The 26,854-nt window shown below is 48.3% G+C and overlaps 2 protein-coding genes across 5 annotated transcripts; one reads left to right on the top strand and one right to left on the bottom strand.

The window, feature by feature from the left end:
• Window positions 1-550: 550 nt before the first annotated feature.
• VTCN1 (V-set domain containing T cell activation inhibitor 1) lies at window positions 551-9,701 on the top strand. 4 transcript variants are annotated; one of them, XM_040055647.2, is made up of 7 exons: window positions 555-817; window positions 917-950; window positions 3,688-3,752; window positions 4,692-5,039; window positions 6,609-6,887; window positions 7,536-7,689; window positions 9,360-9,701. In XM_040055647.2, the coding sequence occupies exons 1-6, from the start codon at window positions 712-714 to the stop codon at window positions 7,649-7,651; spliced, it is 948 nt and encodes a 315-aa protein (XP_039911581.1). In that variant the 5' UTR covers window positions 555-711; the 3' UTR covers window positions 7,652-7,689; window positions 9,360-9,701. The 4 variants fall into 4 exon arrangements, with proteins under 4 accessions (XP_039911583.1, XP_039911581.1, XP_039911580.1 ...); XM_040055646.2 differs by having other exon boundaries at window positions 8,348-9,701; XM_040055649.1 differs by lacking the exon at window positions 917-950 and having other exon boundaries at window positions 551-630; window positions 8,348-9,701.
• Window positions 9,702-9,848: 147 nt separating this feature from the next.
• On the bottom strand, window positions 9,849-25,392 carry CTC1 (CST telomere replication complex component 1). The gene is made up of 24 exons (XM_040054204.2): window positions 25,372-25,392; window positions 25,152-25,291; window positions 23,442-23,688; window positions 22,327-22,523; window positions 20,564-20,708; window positions 19,881-20,183; window positions 19,582-19,710; window positions 19,019-19,245; window positions 17,426-17,594; window positions 17,140-17,340; window positions 16,771-16,897; window positions 16,456-16,570; window positions 15,649-16,111; window positions 15,221-15,310; window positions 14,798-14,941; window positions 14,440-14,510; window positions 13,543-13,652; window positions 13,047-13,212; window positions 12,727-12,813; window positions 12,485-12,644; window positions 11,937-12,001; window positions 11,529-11,691; window positions 11,265-11,391; window positions 9,849-10,339 (listed from the first exon to the last, which is right to left on the bottom strand). Exons 1-24 carry the CDS (start codon window positions 25,390-25,392, stop codon window positions 10,179-10,181), a joined length of 3,828 nt encoding a protein of 1,275 aa, XP_039910138.1. The 3' UTR covers window positions 9,849-10,178.
• Between the last annotated feature and the right edge of the window lie 1,462 nt (window positions 25,393-26,854).

Below are 26,854 nucleotides of genomic sequence, written 5' to 3'. Positions count from 1 at the left end.
GGCTTCCTTCAGGGACATCTGCTCTTCAGGCTAATCCTGAAATGCAGAAACAGACCAGAGAGAGGGGTGAAATTTCCAGGAAGTTTCTGAGAAGCAGCGGGAGATTTCTGCTGATTTCAGGGGGAAAAAAAAAAAAAAAAAAAAAAAAAAAATTAACCAAGGAAACAAAACCAAAACATCCCCAACGAAAACAACAAAACCCCCGAAGTGCTGAAGAGTGTTGGGTTCTGCAATCATCAGCTGCATATTGGAATAAAAACCCTGCTGTTTTGGGTTACCGCTGTCCAAGTGGAGCTAGAGATCTGGAGGATTAGGACTGCTGCCTATCACAGCCTCTCCGTGTCCCCGGGCTGTGGCCAGCAGCATTTAGGCTGGTACTGAATGGATGAATTTTGTAGGAGGGAATACATGTGACCTCGCCCCTGATAAGTAATAGCTGTGTTAATTACCCAATACAGCCTCTCCCCTGATGAGTCACAGCTATAGCCAATAAAGATAAGTGAGATAAAAGGGAGTGGGTTAGCTGGTGAAGAAAATCATCATTAAGGAGAAGCGTCCTGGGGAGAAAGAATCACTGCTGTGAGGTCACTCTGGGTCTGCAGTTGGAACCTGCAGTCACAGTCTAGCTGGGTAAAAGCCTGTATTCTGAGTCTGCAAACCAACACCTGCAGTCATAATTTAGCAGGAAACAGCCAGCAGTCAGAGGCTGCAATGGAAACCTACAGCAGGAGCTTGCTGCAGCCAGAGTCAGTGAATGGTTGGAGTCAGGATGGCCGAGCTGTAAAGAGGAGTAAACTAGGACCCTTTTCATGCTGTGGTGAGCAAGAAGTCTATATCTTGGCTCATTTCTACCCTCTAACAAGAGGGCTGCTGCAACAGAATTTAATGCCGAATTTGATTCCTGTTTGATTCCAAGTTTGGCTCATGGGAACAAGACAATGGAAAATAAGGTAGGAGGCACAGAGCAGCATCCCACAGGTTGCCAAATTGGCACTGGGAACTGAGGGCGGTGTCAGGGCTCGGACTGGTGCAGCCCCAGCTACGTCAGTCTGTTTCTATGCCTTTAAAACACAGGAGGTACCAGGGGTGCTGATGCACAGAAAATTGCTTTTCCCTTGGAGTGCTTGAACTGGACTGCTGCAGGACACAGCTACCACCAGCATGTGGTTAGGATGCCAGGTTCCTCTCACTCACTCTGAACTCCAGATCCACCCATTACACACAGCAGTGGGCACACAGCAAATGTTTGTAAGGATCTTGTGATTCCTGGATCTCGCCGTTTCCGTGGAGAAAACCCCAGAGGGACTAATTTCTCCTTGTCCCTCACAAGGGGTGTTGAAGTGGGCAGTGGCATCTGCATACCCAAAATTGCCATTCCCCCTGTGACAAATGAGCAGCTTTTTCAACCAGCCCTGCTGGTGCTCTGGAGCAGGGGTGGGTAGCTGCTCTCTGGGTGCAAAGCTAGCAGTGCTTTGCAGCCTTGGGAAAGGTGGCACCAGCACAGGACAAAAGCATTGGTGTGGCCTGTTTGTGCTGGTTTGTGTTTGTGAGTAAGCTGAGGATGGTTTTGGACAGAAGAGTGTGAGGGCAGAGGTGATATTCAGGCCAGATGGTACTTTCAAGGACCTGAGGTAAATGTGGTGGCACTTGAAGCATTCAGAGACTGCACAGGAGGACATCCTGGCTGCTTGTCCCTCTGCCATACCTGCCAGCATTTACTGTAACCCTCTGGCAGCATCCCTTGACTGAGCAATTTCTTTCCTGCCTGTCCTCGGGAAGAAGGATTGTAAGATATGGGGATAAAGGTGAGTCACGGCTGTTGTGTGGCTGCTTTGCGCTTCCCAGGTGTGAGAGCGAAGGCTTGTCATGGCAACCTTGGCTGAGTTTATAGCAGCTATCTCACTCTGGGATCAACTCCCAGGGTGGAAATTGGTAGAGCCCATCCAGGAGATGGATATTATTCAACCTACATGAGACACCTGGCATCTTCCTCAGAACAGGAAAGCACAGGCTGTCCCATGGCGAGCCTGGCTGGGACCTTGAGTGACTTGGGATTGAGCCCCGTGGGACATGGCAAGGCTTTGCTGGAAGCTCTCGCTCTGCAGGATCCACAGGAGCCATCAAAGCCCCCATCCTGCAGGGCCCTGGGGGAAGCAGTAGCTTGGTCCCCAGCTGCCTGGTGCCCATGGCTGGATGATAGCCATGGCTTTTCTCCCAGCAGGGTCAGCTGTGATCCATCATGAGAAATTAGGTGGAGAACTGCTGTCCATCCCAGCCATGACTGAAAGCTGGTGACATCAGAGAAGAAGCCAAATGTGATATCTCCCAGCTCTGAGGGCATCTAGACAGAGCTTGATATGGATGTGAATGGATATATGGATTTGTATGAACCCTTATCTGGAGGTACCTCACATTTTGGTGAGAGTTCTGTTCCCTTCTGAGCATGTGCAAACAGGGCTTCCTCAGACAACTTCCCACTGGCTTTAAGGATGAGGATGCAAAGGAGTCAGTGGGAGAGCAAACAAGTCTGCAACATCTCCCTTTTTCTCTATTCCCTCTTTCAGCCCACCTTCCCTTTCTCCCTTCCCTGCTTGTCCCTGTGGGAGAGGCTTGTTCCCATGGTACGATTCTCTAGAGTTCCATATCAGCCCTGTGATCGTGGCATTCGTGGAAGTTGAGCAAGTCACAGATGCAGGCACACATCAGCGGTGGGAGGAGTCCATGGCTGTAGGGACACTGAGGGACTCTCCTGCGGGAGGCTGCCCAGTGTGTTGGCAAAGTGTGCTGCAAACCAGTAAATGCTGCTGAAGCTGAGCAGCTGGTTTTGTGTGGGCAGAAAAGCAGCGACCTCTCACAGCCCGCAGCTCTCTGGGCTTCTCCTCTGTGAGGAGGCTCTGTGACACTGTTGGGCATGAGCCCCAGGATGTGCCTGTGGGTTTTGTGGGGAGCTGCTTCTGGGCTTGCTCTGGCTGGGAGCTGTTTGCTGCCACAACCTCTCAGTCCACAGGAAAATGTGCCTGTGACCACGAGGGCTCCACTGGCTGTGGTGGGAGTCCATACCCAGCCGTGCTTCTGGGTCTGTCCACGCTGGGCTGTGCCTGGCAAGGCTGGAGCTGTGCTGATCCATGACGTGCCGCCTTTCTTCTCCTCTGGCGTGGCTGCTCCACTTATGTGGCTTGGCAAGTGGTCCTCTCCTCCTCAGTCTCTCATGCTACAGCCCATTATCATCTCCACATGGAGCATCCCAAATCTAACCAGCTCCAAAAAATGGTCCTGTTTCCAGACCCCTCCTGCACATTCTCTGCCTTGTTCTGGGTGTCTCCTGGGGTCAGGGGCTTTGCTCACTCCCTGGTCACTCACAAGTGCCAGCAGGGACTGCCTGACGTGCTTATGCCCCAGGGAATAATGTGGAGAGAAGCATCCTGCACTGGGGCCAGTTGCCTGCTCTCAAGGGCAAAGCCTGGGTCTCCTGCCATGTTGTCCCCCACTGCTGATGACAAGTGCTGCTCACCTGAATGATCATCACTACTGTGGTCATGTGCTTCACCCATCTGCCTCATTCTGGGTCTGTGGCTCTCCTGTCTCCACCTCCTTCCTGCAGACAGCTCTGCAGATGGACGGTACAGGTGCGGGCTGTGGAGGAGGTGGGCTGTGCTCTAATGTTGTCCTTTCGTTTTCCCCCAATAGCATGACTACAGTCATTGTCCTTCTGGCTGCAGTGATCGCCCTGATCATTGGTTTTGGTGTCTCAGGTATGTGACTGCTCAGATTTCTTGCAGTTACTGGTGGGGTGTTGATGAAGTTCTGCCCTGCCTCTACCTCCGTGTGTCCATCCCGTGCTTGGGCTGAGGTGTGATCATGTGTGGAAGTGCCACCTACTGCCCTTTAACAAAGGCTAGGTAGATGTGGTGCAGCCTGTGCTGCTGGAAGTGTAGTGGCATGTCAGCTGAAACTTCCTTGGGCTTGGAGTCCCAAACCTACACATAAAGTCCTGCGCATGCTCTGCTCCTTCTCTGGGATACGATGAGATGATGGGATGGTATTTATTGTGAAATCGGAGACCATCTGCCAGGATGGTACACCTTTCCCAGGTCCCTCACAGACAGAAAAATGTGTTGCTTTGGTGTTGGCCATAATACAGCTTCCTTGGAATGTGCTGAGTGAGGATGGGTGAGGAAGGGCTGTATGGGAAACAAGACCTGGCTCTGGGAATTCTCAGGCTCACATCTTAGGATTTGAGATGCTGGCTTTTCTTAAATGAAGCAAAAATAGTTGGGTTTCAGTGATGGGGAAAGAGCTGCTATTTCTCTGCTGGCATTATGCCTTCCAATCACATTTACATTGCATGAAGGGAGGTCCTGACTAAGAAAAGACATAAAAATCACCCTTTTCTGGTGCCTGCAAAGAGAAAAATCCCTGATACATGTAAGTAAAGAAGAAAATACCACATGAATTCTTCTCAAACAAGTTAGGAGAGCTACTTTTTGAAACACTCTTTTGCTAAAGAAATACCCCTGTGCTTTATCTTGGCATACAATCCATGGGAGCACTGGCAGCTGCCACTGGTGGCTTTGCCCTGTGCCAGTGCCTGTTCAGCCTCAGGCTTGGTCCATGACAGCCACAGGGCAGTCTGGCCTTTCTCCAGCCTTGCTGCCTCACTTTTCTCCAGCTTCCTTGCTCTCTCCTTGCAGGAAAACACTCCATCAGTGTGACGGTGCTGACGTCTCCAGGGAACATTGGCCAGCGCGGCATCCTGGGCTGCACTTTTGAGCCCGACATCCGGAGGGACAGCATAGCAATCCAGTGGGCCAAGGAGGGGGTAGCTGGGCTGGTTCACGAGTTTAAGGGTGGGAAGGACCACCTGCAAGAGCAAGATCCCTCATTTCAGGGCCGCACGGCCTTGTTTGTGGAGCAGGTGATCGGCGGGAATGCTTCCCTGGAGCTGAGGGATGTGCAGCTCTCTGATGCTGGCACCTACCAGTGCTCTGTCACCACAGCCAGAGGGAGTGGGGCAGCGGTGCTGCGGTACAGGACAGGAGGTGAGGGCTGCAAGGAGCAAAATGCTGCTGCAAAACACGTGCTAGTGTGTCTTGGTTGAACCTACCTGTGCTTATGATCGTGCTGCATCCCTGAGCAGGGTATTTTTCTGGCTTTTACAAGGATATGTACAGTCTTACCCTCTCTTTTGACATCCTTGCTCCAGAAAAGGTTATAATTTTGATAACACGGTAGCTTTTTCTCTCTAGAATTAGGATATATCTCCACCCAGAAGTGCTGGAGATATACCCTGCCTAGTAAAAAATTTAGTGTATTTAATAATTTTTTCTCATTTTTTTCTAAAGTATTCAGCTTTTTAAAATTACTACCAAAGCAACAAACCTCTGATATCATAGTTATCTGAAACAGTACATATTTACAAGAGTACTCCAGGAGAGATCTGGAAACCACCAGATCTTTAGCCTCTTCCAGTGAGATGAATCTAGCTGTAGTAACAAGTCACCTCCCAAGTGGTCACCTCATGTTGAGACTGATGAGTGAACCTCTTGAGGGTCTCCTCCAGACTGCAGTCTTTGCACCCTGCCTCTTATCCCTGTGGCCAGAATTGCTGCCCTACAGCTCAAACTGGGTGAGGAAAAGCCCTCAGACCTCTCCAAGTGAAAGAGGGTTTTGGCTCAATCCTGAGGGTTGCCGATGTTCCATGGGGAGTTTTTCCCCTATCCCTCTCTGAAACCTTATGGATCTGCCTGCTTTTGTGTTGCTTGAGTAATCCACACAGAGAGGCATTAGAAGGAACATGGGAAATGTTGTAATGAGTTTTATTTACAACATAGCTGTAGTACCTGTTCTGTGTGGAAAGACAGACGTGTTCCTCTTAGCTGATTTTCTTTAGCTCATCCTTTCACCAGCTCACCTCCAGGGTCTAGCACTCAAAGCCAAAGCTGATGAATACTAAAGGCAGCTGTCCCGTGCTTTGGCTGTGTAAGTCCTCCTTATTCCAGGTCTGCAGGGGATTGCTCAGGAGAGAAAACGGCCTCAAGTTGCACCAGGGGAAATTTAGATGAATATTAAGAAAAATTTGCTCATGGGAAGGAGTTATCAAGCCCGGGAACAGGATGCCTAGAGAAGTAGTGAAGTTACTTACTGTCCCTAGAGATTTAAAATATGTGCATTTATGGTTATGGTGTAGTGGTGGACTTAATGCTGGGTTAACAGTTGGACTAGATCTTTAAAGGTCTCTTCCAGCCTTAACAATTCTGCAACTCTGTGAAGCCATAGGTGTTGGTCCGGCCCCCTTCTCAGCAAGTGGAGACTGTGAATCATCTCTCCCCCATTATTAAGAATAAAAGGCACTAAACCTGTGTCACAATCTCAGCAGATCCTGTCAAGCTGTACCAGGAGTCCTTAGATCTCTTGTAGCCATCCTCCCATGGCCCAACCTGCACCAGGCTCTGTCTGAGCCTGTTTTTGGCTTGGCTACAGGCGGTGCTGTGCTGCTAAGCAACAAGCAGCCTAGAAATACCTGAGGCTGGTAGATGCATTTGGGTATTTTGTGCCCAGTTCCTATCACTTGCCTTGTTTTGACTCTCTCCCTGTTTTCCCTCCCAAAGCCTTCAGCATCCCCATGGTGCAGGTGGAGAGCAGCAGCCGTGGGGACGCGCTGCAGTGCGAAGCCCCGCGCTGGTTCCCTTGCCCTGCCGTGCGCTGGGCGGCCCACGGTGACACTGGGGAGAACCTGCCCCACGCTGCCAACACCAGCTACGAGCTGAACCCCGAAAACATCACTGTGAAGGTGACTTCCCTCCTGCACAACATCACTGCTAACGCCACCTACACCTGCGTGATTGAGAACAGCATTGCCAAGGCTGTGGTCAACATCGGAGTGACAGGTAGGGTTCAACACCACCCAGACACCACAGGCATGGGGGAGAGGAGAGTTTCAACATCGTTCCTGGTGCACCAGGGGGGTCCTGCAGCAGCTGTGTCAGTCAAGGAATGGACTGAAAGCATGGCTAATCCAACTGCTTCTCTCTGTCCCTGGGATGCATGAAAGGGTCTGTGTTTGCTCCTGGCTATCTCATGTGCTTATCATGGTACTGATTGTCACCTTGGCACAGGGACAGAACTGCCAGGGACCAGAGAGACACACTTCAAAGGAATGTATTGCCTGAAATGTTAACCAAAGCCCACATATTTTGACACTTTTTTTAGCCAGTTCAGCTTAGATCCCATTTATGTACCAAACCAACAGGCCACTTTAGCAGTTATTGATGACAATAGCCCAATTCCTTTATTTAAAAGGCCATTTTGCTCACAGAAAATCAAACTTTCCAAAGGTCCTGAGTATCTTCTCCTGCTCTACATGAGAAGGACCATAATGCTTCTACAGCCAGGACTTCATTGCAATCGGTCTCCAGTACAAGAGGCAGCGCCTATCTTCATCTATATTCAGAAAAGTGGGAAGGAATAAATACACTTTATTTGCCTTCCTTGCTGTGTTCCTGTTCTGGTAGCCCCTCACTATTCTTCTGCTACAGATTTCAGAATTACAAAGGTGACTAACTCGATGAGCCTGAATGCAGAGTCAGTGTCATCCTCCTTTCCAGCCTGTCACTGGATGCTTCTTCTTCCCTTGTACCTGCTGGCAATATAAAACCTCTATAAAGCGACTGGAAACTGCTGGGTCTGGAGGTAAGCCTGGAAAGGGAAACTTGTATGACGTGTATGTGTACAATATACGGAGGCCCTCTCAGGGAGTTTGGCTGCAGCAGCAGACCTATCTTGAGCCTGCCAGAATGGGGGAATGTGTTGTGTCTTTCCTCTCTGCCCATCCTTTCCCCATCCCCATCTTCAGCTGGGATACATGGCTTGTCCCTCCCACAGGCTCCCTGATGGCTTCTCCCATCACTTTCTGCAACCACAGAGATCCTTCTCTTGCACCATCATCTGTCAGCTTTTACTTGTCCCCTCGCTCTCTTTCCTGTGCACCCTCTGGACCTGGGCTGCAGTTTATGGGTGCAAGGCAGCACAGGTTTTTCCTCTCTCCCTGCTCACAAGACCTGCTACAGTACAAGCTTTGCTTGCTCCCACTTTACCCACACAACTCCACAGTACAGTGTGCTGTCTCCAGTAAATACCACAGGCACCTTGAACATGGCTAGAGGGAGCTGCCAGCCTGAGCAATCCCCTGCAGACCTGGAATAAGGAGGGCTTACACAGCCAAAGCACGGGACAGCTGCCCTCAGTATTCATCAGCTTTGGCTTTGGGTGGTAGGACCTGGAGGTGAGCTGGTGAAAGGATGAGCTAAAGAAAATCAGCTAAAAGGAACATGTCTGTCTTTCCATACAGACCAGGTACTACAGCTGTGTTGATGGCAGGACTCACTTCAGGCTTTCCTCCCTCTGGGGATGAGGACTTCAGGAGCTCCTGCTGGTTCCAGAGCACACAGTAGCACAAACATGAAATGAGCTGATTTTTCTTGTGTTACTATTTCTTACCCACACCAAAACCAGGATATTTTGCTTGGCTTCACAAAGAGAACAAGGAATGTGATAAGGAAAATTGCATAAAGCAAAAGTTCTGATTGCAGAACAAGATCTGTTCCCTTGTCTGATCTAACACAGTGACCAGAACTCTGATCACGGGCAGAAATTCAGACACAAACAGGAAAAGGGTTTCCCACAATACAGCTGAGAACAGCTCCTTCAGAATACTAAAAGCAGGCAAATCTTAACTCCCCCCAAAGAGATTTGATTCACCCATCCCTTGGCTTGTGATTCTCTGGCTGTACTAATAAAACTGTGAATAAGAGAGCCAGCTATTCTCCATCTTCTTGGAGTGCTAAAATCAAACTCCCCTTCTGAAAAAGATGCGAATGGCAGAACAGCAACGGGTTAGAAAACTGCCAGCAAGCTTGGAATATCCTGGCAAAGACAAACCACATCTAAAGTCCTGTAGGAGGAGTGATGATTGGATTTGTAATGTGAAATGAAAGAGGAACAGATAAGTAGACACCAGACAGAAAACTACCATACAGTATGAGGAGGAAAAGAAAACCAGCAAGATACTACCGGCAGGTTCAAATTTAGAAGCAAAGTTACTAAACTGAGATAGAGCCTTTTTATTTTTTTTTTAAATAAGTGTTATCTGGCACTTCCTATCTATTTCTGTCTGTTACTGTGTTCTTGCATGACCACTTTCAGTTGCACTTTTTAACCGGATTTGATCTTTGTCTTATCACTTACTGTCAACATTTTCCTCAGGCTGAGATAAGTTTATTTGGGGGTTTTTTTCATTTTGTTTTCTTTCTGGAGGGCGGAGAGTAAGCTTTAGTAAAATCTTTACTGTAACTGTTTTGCAGAAAGCACCCACAGAAAATAAGGCTGTCACAGCAACATTTGCAGACTTCTGCTTTAAGTTATTTTGGCAACCTTTTAGGATGGAGTCTCAGAACTTTAATGAATGGTGGCACCTATCAGGTCTTGTGCCACTCACACTTTGGTCTCAGAAGTGGTCAGCAGGCCTTGAGAGGGAAGGTACTTTACTCAGGCTCAATAAACCCACTGCCTGTATCACAGCTCAGTGCCTGCCTCTTCTTACCAGCCCCACCTGATGGTCAGGCTGCTATTCATAAACTGCAAAACAATGCCCAAATAATCTTGTCATTTAGTCCTATGATTTAGTCTCCAAACAGCAGCTTACTCACTTCCCTTCTCTTCTTGAAGGAGATGCTGTAAAAGTGTAATTTCACTTAGGTTAAGAAGACCATACCCTGTGGGTAGTTTTGTTAATGGTCATCACATAGCAAGGAAACCCGAATACTAAAATAGATACTAAAACAGATACAGTGTTCTTGAAGTGACATTTGCATAGCTTTATTTAGTAGATACTACCACATGACATGCACACACTGTGTGCCCTAGGCCCAAGGTAAGAGCTGTCACATAAGGAAGCACTGAACATCTCCCTTCCAAAATGTAGCCCAGTATCACTGGTTGACAATGGCTCGGAGCGACCATTTAGAAATTCCACAAGTCACAGCAGCTGCCTGACTGCACGCTTCACGCTGTGCTCACAGGCTCCTGCTCCCACTGGAAAGGAGATTAAAAACCTCCCAATCCCAGCAGGTATTTCCATAACTCCTCTCCCACTGAGAGAGGCATTAAGCAGTGGCTCCCACTCAGCAGGAACTGGATGTCCTGCCCATCCTCTGGCTGTTCAGGTAGCGTAAGGCATCTTGTCCCACTTCCTCCACCTTCAGACACAGCAGGCTTGGAGGAGGCCCCACTTGTGACACGAAATCCATTTCACCACAGCGAAAATTCCGCAGCTGCGGGGGAGCTGCAGGGGAAAGATACAACGGGTAACAACTCGATACAGGGCTCTGGCTCTGCTCTAGCACACAGAAGCTGCTGGGGGAGGGAAGCTCTTGCAGCAGCTGCTTGGCATCTGCTAAACCTCAAAGGACAGCATGATGAATGAATCCAGGATACAGGCAGGTGAATGCATTCTCTCGGTATCCCTCCGAACTTGGAGGAAACAGACATTCTACACTGTGAAATGCTGTGAGCTATGTGCCCACAGAGGTGATGCACTGAGCTTTGTATCCTCTATCAGTATCAGCAGTCTGCCTTTATGGACAGTGTACGACAGCCAGAAAGAGTCTTCGCTGCAGAGCATCCTCTGGTAAGCTCAGCAAATCCAACCCTGCAGCACTTGCACTCAAACTTCAGCTCCAGCCATGTGTGCAAACAGTGTGAAGAACTGGTGTGAAGAATGTCCCCTTAACGCAGCAACTGCACAGTTGCGGCAGCATGAGCTCGGACCTCAGCGCTCATGAATTCAAAAAACTTTAGTGCTGATTTCCAGATGAGGATTTCCAGGCCTACTATTGACCCTATATGCTATCTAAAGTCGAAACCCATGTGATTTGAGAGGTCTGCACAGTAACTCTGGCTGATCAGATTCCTGTCCCAGACAAGGACTGGGAACCTTCCTCAAAAACAGTTTTATGTTTCTGTGTGAAGTAGAGAAATCAATGTATCTTGTTTTAGTGATTTCCACAATATTTCTCCTCTATTCTTATACCCATGGATCTACCAATACACAACGTAGTCCTACGCTACAGAAATCAAAATTCCAGGAAAATCCTTCAACGATCTTGCTTTGTGGGCAGCGAAGGCACCTCTCCTTCCCCAGCCTGGTGAGATGCCTCCTCCCTTCCTTCCCACACTAAATATTAGGAAAGCCAGCAGTACTTGCTTACCAGACTGCAGGATCTTGGAGGGCTTCCTGTCTAGGCTGAAATCCAACAGGATAGGGCGACATATGAGAGGACTCCTGCACAGACTCCTTAGGTAACAAGCAACAAGATCCTCGGATTCCTCTAGACCCTGAGGAAGGAAAGAGTGGGTTGCCAGGATGTGTTCGGAGGCAGGGAGGCTCTGGAACACCCAGAGCAAAGGGAAATCCTGTCCAGCCGAGACTTGAGCCCAGCAGGCTGCAACTGCTGCTGGAATAACCCACTCACCCCTGTTCCAGGAGCTTCTCCATGCTGAATGCACAACGTGCCCCTGCTCTGCACACAGTTCTGCACAGCTTCCCACTCGAGGAGGCTCAGGCCCAGCACTGCTGCCACGTGTTCATTCCTGCACAGTACCACAGCTTCACCTGTTCCATCCTCCACCAGCACCCTGTGCAAAGAGCAGGCAGGCTGGGATTAGAAGGAGGGCAGGACAAAACCAGCTCCCTCTCAAGGGTCACACCCCAGACAACAGATCGCAGTAGAGAGTTTGTTCACATCTCAGAAGATGTGATAACCCCATATTTACCGTTCTGTCCACATCCCATCCTTGATATGGTTTTCCCTCTCTTGTCTGTGGTGTAATTTGTTTCCTCCTCCCCTCCTCTTCCCACTCCCAAGCCCTACAGCGCTTACCGTGCACTGGCTTGCCTCACTCCTGTCTGTGATGGACACGGAGGATTGTGTCGGGTGCACCTCCCCTGAAGGAAGAGCAAAGCTACAGCTATGTATTGGTGGTGTAAGTGAGAAAGGGAAGGACCACTGTTTACTTTAACCCTTCCCTAATTAAGTATGCAAAGGTGTAAAGAATTTCACTGCATTTCCAATGAGTGTCCTGGGAAAAGTCTATGTGGGGAAAAAAAGAAAAATCACCTGCTGCAAGGTGCTGATCCCCAACAGCAGTGAACATGGAAAGAGCAGAGCATTAACAGAGTAGGATTGTCCTCTTCAGTGTCCTCACTTCACCCCTAGTCCTAGCTGCCAGCCTGCCTGGCATCAGATACATACTTCTAAGCAGTTATGACTTTGGTCCCTTTCTAATGTGCAAGTCCTTCTCAGACGCTGGAATGAGGGTTTGCAACTGAGACAGGAACTCTCATTTCTTCTACACGGTAGCAAAGGATGTGTGAGAGTAAAAAATCTGCAAGACCTCTCACAAATTATGTTTGTGGAAGCCTGAATACCTCTTTGAAGATGCAGCTGCAAAGCGAGCAAATCCACTGCAGGCACACAGTCAGTACACAGGACAAGTGGCATAAAATCCGAGCCTGGGTCAGGTTCTGCAGCTCAGGTCTCAAGTTGGATAGAAACACTAGTGAGGGGGATGAGGCTTCTCCTGCAGGGCTAGAAGAAATAGGAATTTGAGAAGCTTGGAACACAGAAGCCCTTCTTGGGACACTGTAACATGAGAACAGACCCAACTTACGTAGAAGGAAAAGGCAGGTGAGAAGCTGGCAGAGATATGATGCTCACACAGCTGGATGCAATGTACGTGCAATAAACATTATGGAATCTGCAATATGAAGGAGCAGATGTCAGAAAGAGCTCACAGAAACCAAACACTCGAGTTTTCTTGGGATGGCTGCGCTGATCTTCATTTGCAACATAGTAAGAAAATAATTTATGGTAAGGGATTGGGAGACATGAAGGCTTGGACAAAGGATGAGGAAACTCCGCCCGGGAGGTCAGATTAAGAGATGGTTTCAAAGACAGTACGAGAGATCAGGGCTCTAAAGACAGGAGCACCTTGAGATCTTGCGTTCCAAGTTCTGGAAGAGGATCTTGGCTCCAGGCAGCAGACCCCAGAGATGCTGCAGGTAGGTGGCAGTAATGTAAACGTCCACGACAACAGGGGAGCCTGAAGCAGCTGAGACGCTGAGCTTTACATTATGATCCCTGGACAGCAGAGTCCCTGAGGAGCACAGAACCACAAAGACCATGAGCTCAGTCACACAGGCAGCATGGCCTGTCACTGAGCTGGGCCTGCTAGAGGGGTTTTTCCTCCCTATCACAATGAGGCTATCGCTGTTCCACCTCCACGGTTTCCCGGGTACTGCATTCCCATCTCCACACAGACAGTGTGCAGTTTCCAAGCCCTTTGACATGCAACAGGATGCGATATCCTGGCACACTTCCTTTATTCCCAGACATAGCAGCACGCTTAGCCAAGTGCATTGGCTCTCTGAAACAGAAAGAAGCAAGAACCAGTTTGTTGCTTCTCAAGAGGCTGACACAATCTTACCTCTCTTCTTTCGAAGGCCAGCGATCACAGGTGGATTCTCATTCTTGGGAGAGGCACACAAGGTCCTCTCCACGATCTCACCACAGAAAGAAACAAGGGAACCTGTGAAACTGAGAGCACACCGGGATTTTTGTCCTGCCTGCAGAGAGAGGGAGTAGAAGAAGGCCTGACTTCAAGATGGACATGAAGAAGAGCACTGTTGGTTAAGCCCAGTATCTGGGGAACCTGCCCTTGAGCACCTGAGCCACTGGATTGAGGGCAGCTTGCTGCAGCCTACCCCTCCCAGGGACAAGAGGCCCCCTCACCTTGCTCTCTGCTGCTTCAGGCTCAGCAGTGCAGACAAAGGGGGAGGCATTACAGCCTTCCTATCTGCTAAACTCCTAATTGTTCTTCTGAATTAGAGGAAGGAGCCAAGCAAAGCAAACACAGTTTTTCATAAAGCACTGGTGAAAAATCCAGTGTACATGCACATCACCCCAGATTAAACGTGCTTTGAACAGAAAAACTTCTAACCTTAGTATTTGTTTGAGCAAGGTATGCGAAAAAAATCTAAAACAAAGAAAGAAAAACCCAACCAAACATACATTCAGTCTGATTTTCCCTGCTGTGCTTGTTTCCATTTCTGACAGGAATTTGGCAGAAGCTTTTGGGACTTAGTCCACACCAGCAGTGGCTGAACCATTTTCAAGACACCATTTTGCACTTTTGTCACCTACAATCCCTTTAGCTTCAATAACCAGAATGGGAGAAGTCTGAACTACTTGCACACAGGTTTTCCAAACCATATTCTAAGGGTGGATATTTCATCACAGTTTAATGTAACACTTCCCACTAAAAATTACCATTGAGCCATTCCCTAAGACGTGGTTGCTTATAATTTGGAGCAGACCAACATACCTGCTGCTAAGCACTTCTGGAATGGAGGCAGTTCTCTGTTCCACGCCTGTCAGCACTGACAGGGCTGTCAGCTAGAAGTGAGGGAGACACAGCCTCAGATGGGTTGCAGTTTACAGACATTCCCATGCAGAGTAGAAAAGGCAAGCTCTGCGTGCTCAGAGCTAGGTCAGGCAACTCATGCTTCCTCTCCCGATGAATTCTGAAGCAGGAAAAATGAGAAGCCCAGCAGCAGCCTCTGATGGAACTTAGAGCGGAACAGTCCCACCAAGAAGACACCCTGCAGTGATAATTTTCTAGCTAGCTCTGGAGAGATCGACAAGGAACCTGTGAAAGCCCTGTGCAATAAGGCACTGCATACCTGGCGCTCAGGCAGACAGGAGATCCAGGTCTCATGCTGTAAGTGCCAGCTATCTTGGACAGGCAGGCACAGCGGGCAGGATGGCCTGCTCAGGAATGTTGCTGGCACAGGTGGAAAATAGAGCTTGTCAAACACTTCCAAGTCCTGAGATAAGAGCGGTACGGCAAGACAGAAGACTATTAGAAGGAAGGAGATTATATAGGGAAAAAGTAAAGAACAATGGTTTACAGAACAATAAAAAAATTCCACTGAACTCAGAGCTCTGAGAATTTTAATCAAACACAGAACAAAAGTGGTTTCTTGGAAAGACAGAAGGAAATGCCAGACCTTGAAAACAGCTTAGTCACCCTCTGACTCCTCAACTCCCACATGCAGTACAGCAAAAGTCTCCAAGAGAGAACAGCAGCACAACTTCTCTCTTACCGAGCAGCAGGGCACAATGAAGCGATACAGTCCATCCACGTGCAGGAACGGAAACCATCGCAGAGACCTTCCCATAAAGAGCAACAGTCCCTGGTGGGGGAAAGCATGAGAGAGAGGGACAGAAGGTGATGAGAACTGGCAGGTATAAAATGAAAAATACAGTAAAAAGACAGCAAGCCCAGCCCAGAGGATGTCTTGATTGGGATGTAAGGTTAGCACCACCAAGAGTAAGACAAGGCAGATGCATTTACAGGAAAGTGACAGAGAGGAAATGGAACATGCTTGGGGTGAAAGAAGGAATTTGCTGGCACAACCACCCAACTGTACCCAACAGAAAAATCACTTTCCCATTGATAACAAATTAGCACACAGGCTTGCCGAGGAGCCAGCTCCCACATTCATCAAACCACACCCCAAGGCCGCCTCACTTCTTGCTGCGTCACGCCCTCTTTCCCATCACAGCCGGTCTCCTCCAGCTCTGACAGATTCCCAGTCTCTCTGGGGTGGCTCCAGAGCCGTGGCCTGCCCAGCCACTGCACGGTGGCTTGGAAACTGCGCTGCTGCTCCTGCGCTTCCTTCGCTTCTTCTGCGGGCAGCTGGTAATTGCGTGACATGAGACTCTCCTTCTGGGTAACCAAGAACAGGCGAGACACACAGCTCGTTGTTCTGCTGCTGCTCTGGCCCTCCTGACAGTTCTCATCTCTGCCAGCATCTGCCTCGGGATCCTCAGGTTTCAGCATTTTTGTCTCTGGGGTTTCCAGCTCAGATGTTGTGCTGCCATCTTTGCTCTTCCTCATAGGGGAGCTGTTTCCACTCCTAAGGTCTTTCTGGATTTGTCCTTCAGCAGCATGGAGAACCTGAACATCCTCAAAGTAGAACTGCACATAGACACTGGAATGACAAACGGTAACAGTGAAACTCTCTGTTCCTGACACGTGGCTGTCCAAAAAAATCGATTATCTGGGGAAAACACATCTGGTGAGCGCCCCACAGGTACTCAGCAGGAGCAGTGGGAATGAGAGTGAAGCGGAGGGCAGCTCCCAGGCTGCATGTACTCTGAACACAAGTGAGATGGTGGCTTTGTTGCTGAGAAAGAGCTCATTTTATGCAAATGGCAAAGAACAGTTGTTTTGGCACTGAAATGCTATGCTGGTAAGAAGGCTTACCATAGTCCAAAATACTCATGGAACTGGAAAGTGATGATTTTTACCTGCACACTGAATAAAGGGACTCACCTAGTTTTTTTCTTTCTCACGTGCTCCAGATTTTTCAGGTGCTCCCAGGAGGGAAAATCAGTCTTAAGGAATCTCTCCACTACAAGCTGGTAGTTTTCCACCTGCAAGAGTGATCCTGCAAACACATCAGAGAAAAGAGCTGAGCTAAATAAAAAGAGAACACAAAACCAGTAAGGTCAATATCCTCATTTTAAAGTCACGAGGTCAGGCAGTGACAGTTCAGCATCTCCACACGACGCCTCTTCTTCCTTGTTTCGGAGGTGGAAGGCAGAAGAACAAAAGCTCAGCACCCAAATACAGTTTAGTGGGACATACCGATGAGAGCAGTCTGGGCAAAGGGGCTACCATCCTTATGGGAGATCACACAGGGAAGCTTGCTGCTCTTGTCCTGCAGCTGGAGGGAACTGCTCCTGGAGGAGACCCTCAGCACACCCAGGAGTATCTACAACAGAAAGGAAGCTGCAAGGAGCATCAAACAACTCCTATCTTTGAAAGCCATAAATCAAAGCGTGCGTAGCAGCGGCCCAAGTTCAATCTGTTCTCAATGCTCCTCACGTGCCACAGTGAGAAAAGCAGAGTCATTCCCTAACAGGAGGAAGAGGCATGCCCTGGACAGGTGCTGGAAGGCATGGTGAGAACCAGGAGCTCTCAAGGCACAGACAGGATAGAGAACAAGGCACTTACCAGCTGGGGCTGGAAACTTTCTGCTGAGAGTGTGCAGTAGGACCAGGCCAGTCTGCGATTCAGCTCCTGGGTGCCCATATGCTGTGCCTCCAAGGGGGAAAGCAACTGTGATGGGCTGAAGCCTTCCCAGCTCTTCTGCTCTGCCACATGGCAAACTACTGACAGAGATGGGGCCTGGCATGGAGGGTTCAGAGTCAAATGCTTTGAACAAAAGAGAGAAAGAATGAATCAGCTGAGTTTCTTCCCATCAGACAACCAGCAAACAGCTCAAAGAACATTTACTCACTTTCTGCAGGGGACACTGGTGTATTTTTGATAGAATTTCATTATATATATCTCTTGCTTCTGTGTCTGGAACCATAGCTTGCAGAAGGGGGACAAGGAACTTTTCAGCAGCTCCAGGGTTTCGATGCGCAGAGCTAAGCAGTCGAGAGCGCCCAAAGAAACAAGAAAACCTGAAAAAAAGTTATGAGCATTGAAAGCACAAGCAGTCCTTGCATTTAATGAGTCTTGCATCTAAATCAGGGACTCTTTCTGCTTGTTTCAAGTGAATATGCTGTATAGGGCAAGAACTAAAGAGATCACAAAAACACAAAGTGATTAAAAAATGGAGCATTTAAGGCCGATGTAAATTATGTTGGGCAGACAAGGAACAAGAAAATCCACAGAAATGGACAGACTGGCAAAATCTCAAAACTCAAATGGCCAGAAAAACAAATGACATGAAGATACTCTCCCTCTAAAGCCACACAAATAGATCTCCATGCCTTTTAATTGGCCTGATATGATTACTCAGGTACACTTGGCTTTCTTTCACAGAATGCAAAAAATTCAGAAACAACCACAGACTATTCTTATTCCAATATTTCCCTCATGTAGAATTGATTTCATAAGATTAGCTTACTGTTTTTGAATGGCTGGAAGTGATCACATTGCCAGCCAAAATATGACAGAAAGTGAACTCAAATGAAAACAGACAGCACTCACTGGAACAATTTTTAAGCAGTAACAGGACTGAGCAATCACATTTAAAGAAAGTGGAAAAGATAATAAAACCTGAAACTTATAGCTAGCATAATTCCCAAGGCAAAACTGAAGCTGTTTTATTGGTAGCATGTCACATTTCCAGAACACTGAGCACTCTATAAACTGCTACTTGACAGAGTAAAATGAATACACTTTAAAGTCCAAGGCAGCAGTGACAGTGGTCAACCATAACTGCTTCAGAACAAACACAAATATTTTCACTAACAGAAGCCAGAATTAAACCCAGAAACTGGCCCACAGCTGTCCTGTGAACAGAGTGCAGGAAGCCATCTGGAAGACTCGGAGGTAAGCATGGATGGGAAAATCTGCCAAGACAGAGACTCTCAAACAAATGATCACACTCCTGGAGATACTCAGAATATCTCAGAGTGATATGTTGAGCAGCTGCTGCTGCTGCTGGGCACAGCCAGGACACAAGAGCCTTTATATCAGTTGTGTTCTAGTTGTAGCACCAGTTTCCAGCTTCGGCCTCAATGCCTACCTTGATCCACCAAGCAAACCACATTGGCAGGCAGACACCCCTGTGGTGCTTCTGCATTTCAGGACAAAGCATTCCAGGCAGGATTAGGTGAGTACAATGCCCTGAAGCACTGCAGCTTCCCAAGACCTTTAGCTCACCTGCACTGGAAAAATGCACCGGCTTTTCTCATAAGAACAACTGAAAGGTAACAAGCAACGGGACACAATGGGAAGCCAGGATAAATGGCTTACTTAGGCAAAAAAACCAGAGCATCCAAGCACAGTGATTTTGTGATCCTTTGGTCTAGAAGACACCCAGGTAACCTACAAGGCACATTTAGGCATGGCCTGCCTCCAGAAGAATGGTCCTCACCTCTCCTCAAAGGTCTCCAGCAGGTTCACCAGCCAGAGGTACAGCGGCATTCCAAGATTGAAGCGGAAGAGCAGCTGTAAGCAGAGATTTCTCGGAGAGGCCACTGGCTGGTAGGGGGTGCTGAGCCTGGAGAAACTCTTCAGCACAACCATGCTGCTCAGGCAAGCACCGAGCACAGTGAAAGGGAAGGACACCAGAGGCTTCTGCAGGAGGTGGACGTTGATGAGCTTGGATACACAGACACAGAGTGTAAGAGAAGAGATAGCCAGCCTGCCACCGCTCCCCAAAAGTGTTACCCCACCTTAAATCCTTTCTCACTCTACTGGATCGTGTATAATCAGGCCTGAGGCGCTGAGCACAGCTTAGGGAGGAATCAGATAACAAGCATATCAACTCTCATGACTGAGCCTAGGCAGTAAGATCTCCAGTTTTGTTCCAGACACTTGCTGAAACAATTTCCATGTTCCCGTAGCCTTCTGTTGAGCCACACCCTCACAAGCCATATCCCCAGGGCCTGAGCCTTTTCCACTGAACACCTCAGGGCCTAGCAAATCTCAGCTTACCTCCACACAGGCTCCCGGTCGGAGTCCCCGTGCAGAGTTCAGCAGCGGCTGGTAAGCAAGGCACAAGCAGACTTGGTCATCCAGTAAAAAGAGACCAGCTTGAACACTGAGTATTTTGGTGACAAATCCCTAAACAGAAAGCAAACAGAAAGTAAGAGAACTGTAGAGAGTCCCAAAATACAAGAGACTCACGGGCCTGAGCAGTAAGAAAATAAAATGTTGAAAATAATGCTCCTTGCAGGCCAGGAGCTGAAACCCCAGTGCGTGAGTGGGTGAAGGCTAAACCTACGATTCCTTACCACATAGGAGATGATCTTGGACTCTTTGGCTGCACTTGGCCTCTCCTCTTCAGCCCCCAGCTGCAAGGAGCAGCTGAGCTGCTCAGCAGTCTCAAAAGAAGAAGACTGAGTGGATTCTCCTTGCCAAGCACTCTTCAGTGGCTGCTCCCTCACCTGCTCTGCACAGTAGGGCAGAACGCAGGAAGAAACACCGGTGACATACATTGAGTGTCCAGATTTCTTCAGGCTGGACATACTCAGGCCTGTGATTGTGTACCTGTGACCCAGCTGGAAGACACGATGCCACAGCATCTGGCTGGGTTTCTAGAGCAGAGAAACCAAAAGCAACATCAGCATCAACTGCAGTGGAAAAAAAAAAATCTTCTTGACCCAAATAATCCCACCCAAAAAAACCCTTTTCCAGCCAGAGGATTGCCTCACACTCTTAGCAAAAGGGCTGTATCTGCAAGACATTCAGGGACACTGCAACTGCCTGAGGGAGAAGGACTGTATTTCTGCAGGGCACAGAACTAGACTTCTTACACACCAAGACTATTGTACACTGGGTGCAATTAAAAAGGTATCACCAGTAAAAGGAAGAGTAAGTCAAACTGGGAAATCAATGGCAAGCTTCAAAGAATTAATCAGCTAGCACATACACAGATCCAGACGGTGAATTTGTGAGCAAAATTCCAAGAACTTACTTGCACCAGCACAGGGACACAAACAGCAGAGGCAAAGCACTTCAGAAACAGAAAGAAGAATGTCTTGTGGTGAACACAAAGGAGAGGCCCAAGTCTGGTCAATTCCCCTGCTACAGTAAGCTTTGATCTTTTCTTACATGGAATCCTAGAGGGCAATTGAAAAGGCAGCTGAAATCAGAGATGAAAGAAAGCCCAAAAGTATCCCAAAAGCAAAATAAACAAATGTGCAGCACGTACATACTTTCTGGGAATAACAGATCCAACAAAGTTATACGGTCAATCTCTCAGAGAGGTTTTCAAAACAGTATTTGGCTACAAAATTTGTACTTTAACTCTTCTACACTAAATCCTTTTGACATTTTAGTATTTGAAGACAGAAGGAACAGAACAAATTCACACACTCCATGACAACAGCCAGGCTATAAAAAGCTTTACCACAAACAAGAAACTAATTATTGGTCTAAAGGAGAGGAAAAAAGTCACAAGGAACTCCCCTGCAGAAAACAGAACGCGGATTTGTAGGTCCATGGAACACAACACTGTGGAAGCTCTAAGCCTATAAACACGAGGCCTGAAAGCAACAATGGAGTCTTTCTAACAAACTTGACACACAGAGTGAGAGCAGCAAAACTGAAAGCAGATGAGAGGCGAGAGAAATGATATTTCGTGAATCAATCTCGTTTGTTGTTTCAAACCTACGTTTCAAAAGGTTTAAAAAAAGAGTAATTTAAAAAAAATTTATGTTTGTAATTTTCATTTCAGCTCCTACTGCACTTGAATATAAGCATCCCACTTACTCTGAACAAAACCATTTTTGATTCCAAAACATCTAAATAATTACCTAACTTCATGATTTAAAAAAACCCAACCAGGAGTAGATACACAGTAGCACCAGCACCTCACTGTAACGTTTTTGTTGTAACATGGAAAATTGGTCAGGTATCAGTCAACACCAAAGGAGCTTCACATTAAAAGCCTGAGAACATATACTGAAATATGGGAATAGTTTTCTTGTTTAGAAAGGTCCTTCAAGCTAAATCAAACACTTAAGCTTAGAATTACTTTCTTAGAAGCAGATAAACCAAATAAAAACAAAAGATAATTAAAAAGAAACTAAAGCAGCACTATCAGTGACATTTTATTGTAATTAAATTACACCAAGAATTCTCTACTCAAGAATATAAAACATGATCTTGACTTTGAATATAAAACACGACTTGAAACTATCAGCTTAGTAAGATTTGCAATTCCATTGGCTCATTTTCACACGCTGTAAACTAAAGCACAGTTAATTCTACCAGTTGACATTTCGCTTGCACTTTCCTCCCAGGAATCTGATAAGAACTTGACCAGTGGCACATCTTACCATCATAATACAATACAGGATTACTTTCAATTATACTTACGGTTCACTGGAGGTTCAAAGAAAAGAAAAGCTGTGCTGATCAAAAGAGTGAATTTTAGCCTCAGAGACAGTTGAATCAACACTGCTCTAGCATTCTTTCTATAATTTGAAATTACATCTAGAAATACTTAAAACTGGTCTGATTTTTTCAAATTAAAGAATAAAACCTTCCAATAAACTCCTGGGAAGAAGATGATTAAACAAAGTGGCTTTGTTGTAGAACTTTTACTTCCACCACTCATTGCTATGCTTTCACATGTGGCAGAAATAGAATTTCTCTCTTTCTAAGCCAAGTGCTCTTCATGTTACCTCCCAAGCCAGAGCAATGATGCTATGATGGAGTTGGGTGAGTTTTTACCTGGAGATAAGCAGTGGCTCAGCTGACACTGGGGAGATGACTGGAATGCTGGGAAGTACTTCCTTGGGAGCATTTACTGGCACTGGATCCACCAGGATTTCCAAGTACCCTGCTGCACTCTGGTCTCTCTGTGGTATATATGACCAGCTTGGGAAGATTAACAGTGACTCCAACCACTCCAGCTTGAAGTGCAGGAGCTAAACCAAAAGATAACGAGATTGAAGCTTGAGATGAGTTTCAGTTTGTTTCCTCAGCACTGCTTACAGAGTGTTCATTACCAATACACCCTTGCATTTGCATCACAAACTCTTGTCATACTGCAGGCTTCATCACTAAATGAGAGCAGTGTTTCCTGCCCACTCCCTTACCTTGCATGGAGAACTTCTGTCCTTCCAGGTGCAAATCTGGAACAGACTTGCTGAGCTCTACAGCTAGCACTTCCTGGTTAAGAGTCACATTCTCACAGAAAGGTGATAATTCATCCACTGCAAGGCTTAGTATAGTTATTTTCAGACTGTTTTTCTACAATCCTTGCCCCCTTTCTTTTGCCCCTGTGTTTTCAGTTACAAGTTCCTACCAACACAACTTTTTCCTAGACTTTGTCTCCTTGGAAAGCACAACTTCAGTGCTCTGTCATCACCGCTCTAGGGGTTATTTGTTATCCCACTCCACTTCCAATTTCCTTCAGGAGGCTTTTAAGTCAACTGTCATGCAAGCTATTATTTCATTATTTCCTACATGTCATCAGTGCACCACTGAACATGAAGTAAGTAACTAATAGCTTTCTCCAGGAAGTTATTTCTGCTCCACTAGTTGGAATTCAGCAGAGAGTGGGAAGGTGTCCCAGACCACCTTGTAGCGTGGTGAATTTAACAGAACTATACTGGCTATCTCTTTTTTCCATGCCGGTACATTCAGTATTTCTTCTCCTAGCAGTGGCACATTTCACACATTCTATCCTCTGCCCAGGATGTGAGCTTGCTGTTTCCCTGCCCGTTACAGAGACGTGTTATTTCCTTCACCAGACTCTGGCAGAACACCTGAAGCCCCTGGTGGTTTGTGACACTGCCCCAGAAGTGGGAATAAACACAGAACCCCTCAGACCGAGGACATACCTCACACGGAATTATCCCAGTATTGTCCTTCACGTACAGGCAACCATCTACCAGCTTGTCTTTGTTTTCTTGCCTTCCATCTGCTAAATAGCCAACCAGGATCAGGTAAGTCCTTGGCAAAGTGTTCTGCATGGGTAAAGCACCCTGTCCTTGATGAGACCATTCCTTAAATTCATGAGTGCTCCAGCTCAGGTGGCTGCAGCACGGTATATGCTGCTGTTGCTGTAGGTCAGATATGGAGACGAAACTGGAAAAAAAGAAAGAAAGGAAAAAAAAAACCCCAAGAGTATAGCAGGATGTATGAAGAACTCAGTTTGCAAAGTACCCTAATAGCAACACTGAAGGAGCCAACACAAACTGTTCTCCAGCCTGTGATTTTGGTACTGGTTTCCAGTGAACTTCACTGGCATTTTTAGGGTGTGAAACTGGAGCTCTATTTACAATACCCACTTGCTCACTAGCAGGACATAATCAAATTCAAAGGGTGTGAATTTGAAGAGTTTCACTTGATTAGTCAGGCATCAAAAGTTCGAAGCAAGAAACTAGTCCAGATCAGTGATGGGTCTGAATCAGCAATAAATAGTATTTAGATAGAGAAAAATTAATCAGAAGACATAAATTTATGTAGTTACTTATGCTGTGCATTTTGCAGGAAAACGAAGAGGGGATTAGTTGAAAATTCCATTAGCTGAAACTGCTCATTCTTCAGAGACAGCACAACCGGGAATAATATTGGTACCTGTGATCCACAAAAGCACAGTGCTGATCATGTTTTTGTCAAATGTGCTGAGTGCTTTTTGAAATAAACCAGAATTACAGCGGGACTCTGGCTTATGGTTATCACATACAAAAACAAATAGAATCTCTCCTTGTGCTCCAGTATGCTTGGTGATTAGCTGTGGATGTAGCGCACTGCTCACAAACAGACCAGTGGCCAGGAGATAAATACCATGTACCTTCAACTCTTCTTCATAGATTCTCCCGAACATAAACCAAAGTCTGTTTTAAATGTCATAAAATTCACAGGAAAAAATATGGCTTAAATAAGACACATTTAGCTGCTGTGAAAGATCAACCACCTACGTTTATTAACTATTAGCTAAACGTCACAAATCCCTAATCAATTCCAGTTGACCATTTCTCCCAAAACTGGCCGTGCCAGGTATTTTAATCCTTCCACAAGCTGGAGCAAGAAACAGATCCGGACAAGCCAAACTTTCCAATATGGATTATCTCGCAACAAGCTGCATGTTTCTCGTGATGGTGAGCACCCAAAAACCTTTTATCAGCTAAAATACGGAGCATGTTACCCTGGATCCCCCCTTTTTAAGAGCGCGCACTCGAACGCTGAGCTCAGCTGGCCAAGAGCTCCAGAGACCGTGCTCAGGAACCTCCTCCCGTGCGGGCCAGCAGGATCCCAGCGGGCAGCTGCCGTGCAAACGCCGCTCCGTGCGGCAGCTCGCCTCGGCGAGATGCCCCGCTTCGCTTTCACGCTCCACCTCCCGCAGACGGGCGGATGCGGCGCTCTGATCACACCGCAAGGGCGGCCGGGGGCGCGCCGAGGCCGAAGGAACGCGTGCGGTTACCCGCGTTCGACACGATCCCTCCCACAGCCGGCATCCGGGGCGGGCATCGCGCACGAACGAGCCGGGCCGAGCCCCCGGGTGTGCACCGGACCCCCCCGGCCCCCGGCCCCCGCCCCGCCGTCACCTGTAGCCCAGCGGCAGCGTCCCGCCGCCCGCGCTCCGCAGGCACCGCAGCACCTCCTCCAGCGCTGCCGGCTCCTGCCCGTCCGGCCCCGGGAGCGCCCGGCGAACGAAGTCCCGAGCCGCCCGTAGCCAGCGCTGCTCCTGCGGGGGGAAAGGAGAGAAGCGGGGTCTCAGCGGCGGGCGGCGGAGACGGCGCCGGGCCGCCCGGGCCCCTCACTCACCGCCGCGCCGGGCGCCGCCATGACGGCCCCGCCCCCTCCCTGCCCGCCGCCCAATCGCCGCCGCCGCCGCTCCCCGGCCGCTCCCGCCCCTTCCGCGCGAGGAACCGGCGCCGGGAGCGTGTGGGACGGAGCCGGGCAGGGGAGAGGGAATCAAAGGAAAGGTTCACGGCTTGAGGCAGGGACCGGGGGAAGTCACGAATTGAAATAACTGAATTGACTGCGAACAAAACCAGAGCAAGGGAATGAGAAGTAAAATAAATCTTAAAAGCACCTTTCCGCTTCCGGCGCTCCCGCCCCGCACCGGAGCAGGGAGAGAGGGGATGGAGATTACGGTCGGTTCGTCCCACGTTATTTCTGCCGCTGCTCATGGAGAGAGAGGGATCCTTCCCCTGCTCCTGCAGGTCCCTCCCACGGACCTCTCCAACCTTGCCACGGGCAGCAGCTCTTCGGAGCTGCTCCAACACGATCCACTCTTCCACGGGGGCAGTCCTTCAGGAGCGGCCTGCTGCAGCGTGAGCCCCCCGCAGGGTCACAAGTCCTGCCAGGGAACCCGCTCCAGCGTGGGCTCCTCTCCACGGGTCTGCAGGTTCCTGGCCCGAGCCTGCTCCAGCACAGGCTTCCCACGGCGTCAAAGCCTTCTTTCAGGTGTCCACCTGTTCCAGCATGGGGCTCCTTCATAGGTTATGGATCTCTGCATTCCCATGGACCTCCATGGGCTGCAGGGGGGATACCCTGCCTCACCATGGTCTTCATCATGATTGCAGGGGAATCTCAGCTCTGGTGCCCGGAGCGCCTTCTCTCCCTCCATCTCCACTGACCTCGGTGTCTGCGAAGTTGTTCCTCTCGCATATTCTCATCCTGCTCTTCTCTGGCTGCAATTACATCTTGCCTTTTTTTTTTTTTTTTTTTTTTTTTTTTCTTAAATATGTTATCACAGGGGCATTGCCACCATTTCTCACAGGCCCGGCCTTGACCAGCGGTGCACCCATCTTGTGGTGCTCTGCCAGACGCGTGAGAAGTTTCTGGCAGTTTCTCACAGAAGTCCCCCCGCTACCAAAACCTGGTTGTGCAAACCCAATACAGCTCTGTGGGCTGGGGATAAAGCGCTTGGGGTGTCAGACGAGCTGCAAGCCACTGGCTGTGTGACAGGAGGGTGGGCTCAGTCCCTCTGGGCCTTAGCCTGTAGCCACAGGACCTCGGGAAGAGCTGGAGACCTGGCAGGCTGCAGGGAGGTGGCAGGGATGGAGGGAGGCCTGGAGCTGCCGTTCTGGGGAAAGCTGGGAAGAGGATGTGCATTGATGAGCTTGACATTGGAGCAAATGTCAAGCGTGCAGTGGGCTGAGAGATGTCCCTCCCCGAACTTGGGAGGAGTCAAACGTGAAGGTTCACCGGGATTTTTCTGACTTCTATGTGGTTCTAGAGAAATGGGGCTGTCTTTTGCCCTTTTTTTTTTTTTTTTTTTTTTTTTTTTGAGGGCTGAAGC

The sequence above is a fragment of the Hirundo rustica genome, chromosome 2, assembly GCF_015227805.2.
Source record: "Hirundo rustica isolate bHirRus1 chromosome 2, bHirRus1.pri.v3, whole genome shotgun sequence".
Classification (NCBI taxonomy): Eukaryota; Metazoa; Chordata; class Aves; order Passeriformes; family Hirundinidae; genus Hirundo; species Hirundo rustica.
The sequence above is the reverse complement of the archived record's forward strand: the minus strand, read 5'-3'. Positions and strand labels throughout refer to the sequence as shown.